We start from the raw sequence: 10,000 nt of genomic DNA, 5'->3' as shown, positions 1-10,000 counted from the left end.
TCTCCTGGAGTGCCTTGAACGCGCGTCAATTTCGCTTCAAATGCTCGATTTCTACGCGCGTCCAATTCGACGCGGACGTGCGAATGGATTTAAAATGTTCGTGGTAGACGCGATTTTGACGCTTAATTCGCGTTTGGTGTGCACCAGCATTAGAGCCGTCTTAACTCGGCTGTGTAAAGATGCCTTATGTTCATGTAATTTTTACTTAAATCTCAATGTTACATCTTAGTTTGCGTAAGCTTGACTTAAATCTCGTTACGACACTTCACATAATTCTAATTTAAATCTCATAATGTTACAACTTTGTTCACGTGATTTTGCTTTGCTTTCGTAATTTTGACTTTTCTCATAATTTTTTTTTTATTCTTTAGTAATCTTTTGCTTAATTTTCAAACTATTACTAATTTAATCTTGTACTGTTAAGACTTTTATTCTCAAAACGTTAGACTTTATTCTTGTAAACGGCCTCCTTCGATTTTATTGTGGCACTAAACCGTTGTTGTCCTTTATTAGCTAACAAATTTAGCTAACAATTTTTATTTATTTGCCGTTTCGTAACTTCAATGTTATTTGTTTGTTATGTAACAGGAGCTGGAGCATCAGAGGGGCGTTTTGATGACTGAGGTTCAAGCTGCCAAAAACTCCTGGTTCAGTAAAACACTGGGCTCCCTCAAGAATTCCGCTAGTAACCCGCCACCCTCCTCACCCAAAGAGGGCCAGTAGGACTCGCCAAGGGCTTAACCAAAGGGTAGAGGAGCGTGACCCTTCCACTTGGCCAATTGGAGTAGGAAACAAGCTCTCTAATGAACACTACTAGCAACACAACATGGCAATGCAGTATTCCCTCGCATGGACTAATGAAGGACTTGAACAAACCTCTCCATCCAGATGCACTTACTACTGTTACAATTTCCTTTGCTTGCGATGCCACCTAGTGGATAGTAACAAGTACTAGAGTGATAATTATTACTTTTACCCACGTTCACCCAGTTATCCACTTCTGTGGGTGGCGTTTTTGTTAGCAAACTGTCAGCTCTAGCATGCAAGTACATAAACTATGACCTTTAGACCGTCAATTTAAAGGGTCTAACTGTTTTGTTTTGCTTTTCTCAGAGGGAATACTGCATTCTGCTAACAATTAAAAGTAAAAAAAAGATCCTTTTGTTTTTCTATATAGAAATAATAAATGTAACAGTTTTGTCATATAAATATGTATAACTAAATGTTGATTTTTATTTTAATCTTGTACAGCTCTGAAAGAAAAGTGTTCCATTATTTTTTACGATTTTGAATATGAATGTCCTCTTTATAGATGTCAAATACCGAAAAGCACAGAAAAACGACCATGTATGGAAACGAGCACCCCGTGACATTCCCGTTTCGCCGTTTTCCATTGCTGTAGACTGTTCGCAGTGAGCACGTAATTCATCAGACGGCGCTTTGACGTTACATTGGCCACACGTTATTCATGCCAAGTTGCACATATTGTTTATTTTATGTTATTTAACAGGTATACATGAGCGAGTCAGTGCCATGCAGAAATCGCAAAGGCGTCATCAATAAAAGAGCAAACCCGGTCGCCAGATTCATCGCTGATGCGTCTTAAAAGCCATATGGAATCAAAATGTACACCTGCAATTAATTTCATCTGCTATTTGTCAGGATGTCCATATTAATAGTTTCCCTATATGTGTTGTATTTCACCAAGCGGATTGAAATAATCTGCATGGCTCTTATTCACGCTAACAAGTTGTCATATTTACACTGATCTAAAAAAAAAAAGTTATTGTCTCCTATTTTGTATTTTTGAAAAATGCCAAACTAATTATACAAATTAAGAAAGAGAGGATAACGCTGTCCTGTGGGTTTCTATGGCTGGTTACAGTTGTTTTTATATCGTAATCTACAGGACGGGAGACGTTGCTTCTGTGCGTCTGGTTTATTGTCGGTGCATCAGTTCCACTGTTCCAGTCTGCTGATGTCGTCTGTCTAGTAACTATCTGACAGTGAATATATGGTTCTTGGTCCATGTTTCATTTGATTCACACCTTTCATTGTTTCAATAAACAGTAACGCAAATTCAGCTGTAGTCTGTATATTTATCTTTTCTTTGTTCTTCTGGTAGTTCCACAGGTTCACTTACCTTTCTGCTTATCATTTTTGAAAGTTGTGTTTTAGACTCTTGCCTTTATTTTATAGACATTAATATTTGTATAATAATTTTTGTATAGTGTTACGACCCAACATAAGAGCCATTCAGGAAGGTAGCAAAACAAGAAATCAAAAGGCCAGGGTAATAAAAAATAAAGATAACACTTATTGGCAATGGAAAGTAACAAAACAAACAGCGATATAATACAAAATTTAAAATGAGGACTGGTGAGCTAACTAATCTAAACTACAACTCTGAGTTAATGCTTTCCTAACTCCCGAGAAACACAAAAGAATCTTCCGGGTCAGCTTACTTGCCTATGCTTTCCCGCTAACTAGACAAATTAAACTCACCATCCTGTACAAAAGAGAAAAACAAACTCCAAAACCACAAACAACAGCTTTCTTGAGGTAGGCCCCAAACTGAAGTGCCTCCAGCAGAGGCCTCAGGTGTTAGGAATCATCAGGCTCCGCCCCCATCCATTTGGCAACTATACTCGGAAAGAAAAAGAGAAAACAAGTGAAAGAGCAGGGGCTTGTAACATATAGTAAAATTCAAATTTCTAACTTTAAGTATAATAATAATTTGATGTAAACTGTAAATAAATAAACACGTGGTATGGCGTCAAATGTGTGGTATTGCGATGCTTCTCTTGGTATACTTCAGGTCGCAGCGCCAGCAGTTTCACACCAGGTTCACAGGACCTCAGTTTGCAGTGCATATGCGGTACGTATTGTAGTACGTACATATGCGGTGCAAAAGCTTCTCAATAGCACAGGCTCACTTTTTCGGGTTACTTTAATTCAGCGTGTGCAGCACAGCAGAAAATAGAGTGTGTATGAGGGGCGGAGCTTATACCAAAGTTTCAGGCTCTGTCTCACGCTCTCACTCTGCCCAACTTAATCTCACGCCAAATTGCCAAACCTGCTTTTGATATTAACCCTCTGGTGCTCTTCGTTTAGGGGTTGCATTGGTTGTCTTCCCGGTCATAAGTGACCGGACACTTAAAAATTAAACTTCCTCCACCCCAGTAAAACCAATGCAATTTATTTTTCTTCAATAATATTTTTTCTTTTTAATGTTGTATTTTGAGATGATTTGATGGTATTTTTTAATATTTATGCAATAATTATGGTCTATTTTTGCCATTGAAAATTATACAAAAAAGTTTTTTTGTCTTTTTTTAAAATTATTATTATTGCAGTATTTCAGGTTAAAATAGAGACAATTCGCCTTCAAAATATTATTTTTTTTTTAAGGCAGATTAGGGCCCTCTTTTGGAATTATTTAAGAAATCATGCAACCATGGGTGTAATCACTAGAGGTCTGGGGCTTGAGAATTCACTAGTTCTGTTTTGGACACATTTTTGTTGATGGATTTGAATATATATATAAAAAAAAAAAAGGTGTGTGGTTTTTCATAGGTGTGTGTGTGTCAATATCACATTCTTGATGCTTTAGAGTGTCACCCCTTTACTGCTGTGTACTTTTTTTCAGCATTGTGGCCGATTTGTAGATTGTACACACAAATATTTGGAGAATTTTGTGTTTTTGCCGATTTCCCATTAATTTCCTATGGTCGGTCATTTATTATGACCGAAGACAATGAACGCTACTTTTTTTTTACGACCAATTAGCATGCTTGAATCATGACCCCAATTTTTTTGTGCGTTTACATACCTAATGCTAGAAAAGTCACCAAGTTTCATATCATTCCGATAAAGCAGTGATTTTTAGAATTTCAAAACAGAAAATTTTCCGGTCAGAAATGACCGAAGAGCACCAGAGGGTTAAGGCCCTGTCCCAAATGGCACCCTAAACCCCCACGGTCTTCCTCTGAGTCCGCACTTTCACGACGTAATGCCGCTTTGACTGCCGGGAAGAAGTCCACTGCGTAACCGCATCAAGGGCGCATATCGACCTCAAAGGGGGCGCTCGCGAGCACCCTTCTGAGACCTAAAATGACAAATGGGACACTCTGCGGTCTCGTGGACTTAAAGCTACACTGTGTGATATTTTCCCCCATCTAGCGGTGAAAATGTATATGACCATCCAGTGAATATTAGTTTCTGTTCCTCTCAATTCCTATTTCGTTTTAACTCCTACGGTGGCCGATTTAGTCCAAGATTAATATGGCTTCCAGTTCGACCTCGTCCACATTCGACACGGTGCCATCGAGTGTTAAAACGCGAAAGGCGAAGCTTGAATTTACGGGTATGTCCCTCTTTGGCTGATGTACTTTCAAGATGGAGGGGCAACATGGCGACCCGCATTCGAACCCCTTACCCGTATGTATTTTCAATGGCATATTATAAACTTACGAGAATACTTTATTACTTGAAAGAAGTAAATATACATTAATGAGCACATATATTTTTGAAAGAACTAGTACTCTGCTAAGTACCGCCCCAAGAGAACGTGCAAGGACTAATACAAATGCCCTTTACAACAAAAAACTCCATCTCCAACTTCAAAATATCCGACATCGTTGTTTATCCTTTTTTTGCTCAAGGGCGTTTGAATTAGTCTTCGCAGGAACGCTTTGTAAACATGGGGGCGGTACTTCTGCTTACATCGAGCGTGAGCTTTCGGCGTGATTGCGCAATCCGTGGTGTGTCGCAGAGCAGCGCAAGATGAGCAATTTAGGTTAAAAGGTATATATTAGTGGTGGGCCGTTATCGGCGTTAACGAGACTCTTATCGGGCGATAAAAAAATATCACCGTTAATCTATTCTCAAAGTTGGGTTGAGAGCTGGGTCTATACTACGCAAGCTATGATGACTTTCACCTTGATAGTCTAGCGCGGATTTATACCTAGCCGAATTGCACTGTAGGGGGCGAGAGAACGAGTCTTCGAACCTGTGTGTATTCCTATTAGTGTTGTCAAAAATATCCATATTTCGCTATGTATCAATTAGGGATGCCACAATTCTCAATATAATATTGAACCGTTCGGTACGGCCTTCACGGTTCAATACGCGCTTGTGAATTGCGTTTTTTTCGGTTTCGCATTTAATTAATTATTTTTCTACATATTCTATAATTTGCCTCCATCCCAATATTGAACAACGCGACATACAGTCACATCACACGTTAGTGGTGGAGTTATACTCACGGAACACTATAGTGATTCACAATCATGAAAGTTCATTATTTGCATGCGTTTTAAAGCCTTGCCGGTTTCATTCGCGTGCGCAGTTTTAACATGCGCTTTTCAGAGCGCGCGCACTAAAAGCCTGTCAAACACGTGAATACTGAACTTAGTATTCATCTTACTGCGTTAATACTGTCAAATACACACAAGGTTAACATAAACACAGTCGGTTATGTCTAAAGTGAAAGTAAAATCGCAATCGTGTCTGTATATTAGATGTGTAGAGGTCTCAAACTGACAGCAGCGCAGATAGTGAACACGCGGTCCTTAAAGGGACAGTTCACCTATAAAATTGTCATTATTTACTCACTCTAATATTGTTTAAAACCTGTATTAATTTCTCAATTATAGAATTTTCAGTTTTGAGTGAAATATCCCTTTAATGTTAATACAAAAACAAAAGACAAAGAGAAAATCACTCACTGCTCTTGACTGAAAAACTAATACAGTAGCCAAGAATAAGTGTATATTTTATAGTGAAGTCTATGTAGTGTTTTATTTTTACATTCATTTATTCAATTTCATACTTAAATGCTGCTGTACAGCTCTGAGCTGCCAGTATAAATCTTTATATATATTTATTTTATATTATCCAATACACTAGGAATGTGTACAACGGTTTTTTTAAGTAAAGTTTTAAGTTTAAGTAAGGTTTTTCAATTCTTTTAAGTTAAATAAAGAAAGAGTATTGCAATAAAAAAATAGTCTTTTTTCTCTTTAACCTCTTGCGGTTCCTGTCGCCTTAGAATAGAATAACAAAAAATGTAAGTGACAAGCCATCAGAACCGAACCGAACCGAAAACCGTGGGTAAAAACCGAGGTATGTATTGAACCGTGGACTAACTGTATTGTTTTATCCCTAGTATCAATACTGAAATATCTGAAACGATACGATACTCATTTTCTACAGTATCGGTATCAGCTGCGCTCTCCTCTCCGACCGACAGCGAGTTGACACACACCCTCCTCCTCTCATTCAGTCCGGTTAACCCTCTGAACATGTCGAACGGGTGTTCTGCTGGATTTTTCCCTCATGACAGCGTGTTAGTATTGGTGTGACCGGTCTGAATTTCGCGCGGGGTTGCACATAACGTTAATTCTACTAATTCCTGCAGATTTTGCTCGCATCTGAAGCACACACACACATGCCGTAATGAAGCCGCCTCTGACATACAAGTGCAGAAATGAGCTCCTTTTTCCAGCTTATTAATGGTCAAATACACTCAAAAATGTCTCAATGCCCATCTTGGTGAGTTTTAACGTAAACACATTCGTAACCAGCTCACAGGAACAGTGGGATTATTTATTATTCAAACTACAAAAAGACAAACGATCACTTACGAGCACACATATTCTGAATGCCTTCGGCAGAATTCAAATGAGCCATTTTAATCTAGATTAATTCCAAGATTACAGTGAGATTAATCTAGATTTAAAAAAATGTATCTATGCTCACCACTAGTATACATTTAATTTTTTTTTTAGAAAATGACAGATGGTTTCGTTAGATTAGACCCTATTCCTCGTCTGGGATCGTGCAGAGCCTCTGAAGCGCTTTGAAACTGCATTGATGTGGACCTTCAACATTTTGGTTGCCATTAAAGTACTTTGTGTGGAGAAAAATCCTTGAATGTTTTACTAAAAAACTCAATTTCTTTTTCGACTGAAGAAAGAAAGACATGAACATCTTGGATGAGATGGGAGTAAATTATCAGGAAATTTTCATTTTGAAGTGAACTAATCCTTTAATGATTATCCTAAGTATATACGATTGATAATAATTCACTTCAGTGTTATCAGTCTCACTCTATTTTTCTTCCTCTTTTTTTGAAAGTCGTGAAAACACTATTGTGGAGTTTTTCTTTTGATATTTGAGCAAATGGGAACACACAAAAAAAAAAAAAAAAAAAAAATATATATATATATATATATATATATATATATATATATATATATATATATATAATATATCTATATATATATATATATAATATATATATATATATATATATATATATTATATATATATATATATATATATATATATATATATATATATATATATATATATATATATATATATATATAAACTATGACGACTTCCGCTTCTGAGAACCCTATGTGAAAAGGAACTATTATGAGCCTATATCATTGAACTAACAATTCACTATTGTGTTTGTATCCTTTAACATTAAGTGTAATTACAATTTTTTTAAATATTGCTCACTCTACATCAAAAAATCTTTTATTAAATACTCTAGACATTGAACCGATCAAATTATATATGAAAACAGCTTGTATTTAATAAAAGAACAGTGTGTATAGGTAGCGCAACTTTATTAACTGTATAAGCTCCGCCCCTTATTTCCGTTCTGTAACTGCTGGCGCTGCCGCTGGATGGTCTGTGAGAGCATAGAATCGTCTAGAATACGAATGTATGGTAAGTTCCCAAAGATTTCTAACTATTTGTAAAATGTGCATATTTGCTAAAATGTTATTAAGTCCAACCAGCTTTACTCGCGAATGATCGTAAAACCATGCGCACATTAAATAGCCATCCAGTACCTCAGTCAGTGTAATGTTTAATAACTATTAGCAAACACAGTATGTGTTGACAGTTTTAATGCAAAAATATTTTTCTCACCATTTCAGTATTACACTTTATGATTGGATGGCTGATAAGTTGACACAACAGTACAATAAATAGGCCTAACCAATATGACCGTTATTGTTCTAAACTAACATAAATGACCTCAATTGACAAGAGACCAGTATTCCTACATTCTGGTCTCAACCCGTATCATATATTACACAAATCTGGCCTCAGAATTGAGTAAATGAAATGACAGCAGCCCTTTATATGGGCTTGCTCTCCATGGGACCAATATCATCCAGATAGTCGTCTGCAAAATTGAGCATCTGCTGTAGAGCGGTGAGAAGTAGGACGTCACAGTTGAGCTCCAGCTCCAGCTCCTGACTGTAGTTCTTCACCGGTAACACACAAGACACCGGCACACCCAACCGAGAGCTCACCTCCTGAACCTGCAGAGACAAAACAACATCTCAGTCACTCTGAGTCCTGTGGGAACAGCTCATGTGATCATGTGACCATGTCTCACCTTCGTCTTGATGTAGGAACTGACATAAAGGCTTTGAAGATCTTCCTCCACTAGAGGACATGCTTCATCTACTTTTGTCATCAAGACGATCTGAGCAATGTCTGAAGTTGAGATGCGTCACATGCAGGATCAATGTACGACCTACTTTTGGATTAGTCACATGATTGGCATAAATATGTTCACTTACCCAGTGAGTTCACTTTTTTGCGTATGGCAGCAAGTTTTTCCTCTAGTTTGTCGGACATGAGGGAGATTTTGGTTGTGTCTATCATGTACACCACACAGTGGATCTTCTCCTGTAGAGATGCAGGTCTGGAGCCCTTTTGCTCATCCGGTTGATACGATGTGATGGGGTTGAACTGAATTGAGAGGATTCAATGAATTGAACAACTTTAATCTGACTTTTCAACATAAGTGTATATATAAGGCTATATCTGCATTAATGCTAATAAGTAGCTTACTTTATAGCGGTCTGGTACGTGACCTTGAAGAATGCTGCTGATGTCATCAATATCCAGTCCTGCACCGGATTGCTCCTCGAGTCCCATGGTGTCACACAACACAAATGGCAATGGCTTTCCCTCACGGCCGTCTTTCACTGGGTATGTGCGAAACTACCAACCAAGAAGAGAAACACATCAAGACCTGAAGTCCTCAAGAGACGTTCCTCAACCTGAAGAGAGACTTCTGTAGGAAACACTATGAATGCTGGTGAATCTGTACCTGTGTGGTGAGACTAGTGCCTGCAGATCCTGACATGGCTTTACTGGTCATGCGGCCCATGAAGATGGAGTTGATGGAGTTGAAGAAACTGGATTTTCCAGCACCTACAGGACCGATCATGAGGATTCGAACACGGCTGACAGAAGTTATCATGGGTTTATGCTTCCTGATGGATTCCATGAGCTTGTCTCTTCGTCTACAATATATATAGATTACATTTTTAGCTGTATATCAAATGACAATTGAAAATGAGTGAACAAAATATCTCAAAACCGGAGCGGAAACATACTCAGCTGTCCACAGAACGTTCCTCCATGGTTTCTCCTCAGCCGTGATTTGAGCGCCTGGCACAACAAATAAAATGTTAACAATAAAGTAAGTAGATAAAGTAGACTGAAACTTATTGTACATGACTACGTGCATATAAAAACACTTTTTTCTGAGGATTGACTTACTCTGCTTCACTTTGTACACTTCACATTCAGTCATTTGAGCGTCGTTCCCATACAATGTTGCCGCAGTGACACTGAAAGCATTCCCTCCTTGATAATACACAACTGGTTGGCTGTTGTAGCAAAAGTACAACTCTTGGCCAAAGTTGGGCACTCCAGCGTCATCAAGACGTGCATTATGTCCACTGTTCATTTTGATGCACAATGGGATCTTGCCCTGAATGCTGAATAGGAATATGTCCTCATCAGCAATATACTGCCCACTTTGAGCATAATCTACACTAGTGTATCCACCAAAGATGTAGCCTGAACTGTTGTAGGCTACAAGTAAAGTGGGACCCTGACGGTCACATCGCTGGTGGAAGGCAGAAGCATTATATCCATGAACAGAAGCTTTGTA

The 10,000-nt window shown here is 38.1% G+C and overlaps 2 protein-coding genes across 7 annotated transcripts in view; one reads left to right on the top strand and one right to left on the bottom strand.

Moving 5' to 3' along the window:
- rabgap1l (RAB GTPase activating protein 1-like) overlaps positions 1-2,095 on the top strand; it is a 127,412-nt gene extending 125,317 nt beyond the window's left edge. For 2 of the 5 annotated variants that reach the window (XR_013815872.1, XR_013815873.1), the window contains 2 exons: positions 589-816; positions 1,116-2,082. Coding sequence is in view for 3 of the 5 variants with exons in the window: in XM_079808014.1 (XP_079664140.1) it covers positions 589-723 (135 nt within the window). In the remaining 2 variants the exon portion in view is untranslated. Of the gene's footprint in view, positions 1-588 lie in introns of all 5 variants that reach the window. The other 3 variants (XM_079808014.1, XM_079808017.1, XM_079808016.1) reach the window with 3 other exon arrangements.
- Positions 2,096-7,587: 5,492 nt separating this feature from the next.
- LOC307120536 (interferon-induced protein 44-like) overlaps positions 7,588-10,000 on the bottom strand; it is a 3,474-nt gene continuing 1,061 nt past the window's right edge. Inside the window, exons 2-8 of one of the 2 annotated variants that reach the window (XM_079807633.1) lie at positions 9,604-10,000; positions 9,438-9,492; positions 9,149-9,344; positions 8,887-9,039; positions 8,613-8,784; positions 8,426-8,526; positions 7,588-8,348 (exon numbers count right to left, since the gene is read on the bottom strand). The exon at positions 9,604-10,000 is cut by the window's right edge and continues 115 nt beyond it. In XM_079807633.1, coding sequence (XP_079663759.1) covers positions 8,163-8,348; positions 8,426-8,526; positions 8,613-8,784; positions 8,887-9,039; positions 9,149-9,344; positions 9,438-9,492; positions 9,604-10,000 — 1,260 coding nt within the window. In that variant the 3' untranslated portion in view covers positions 7,588-8,162. The remainder of the gene's footprint in view (positions 8,349-8,425; positions 8,527-8,612; positions 8,785-8,886; positions 9,040-9,148; positions 9,345-9,437; positions 9,493-9,603) is intronic. The other variant, XM_079807634.1, reaches the window with a different exon arrangement.

The sequence above is a fragment of the Gobio gobio genome, assembly GCF_949357685.1.
Source record: "Gobio gobio genome assembly, chromosome: 24".
NCBI lineage: Eukaryota > Metazoa > Chordata > Actinopteri > Cypriniformes > Gobionidae > Gobio > Gobio gobio.
This window is presented reverse-complemented; position numbering and strand designations above follow the sequence as displayed.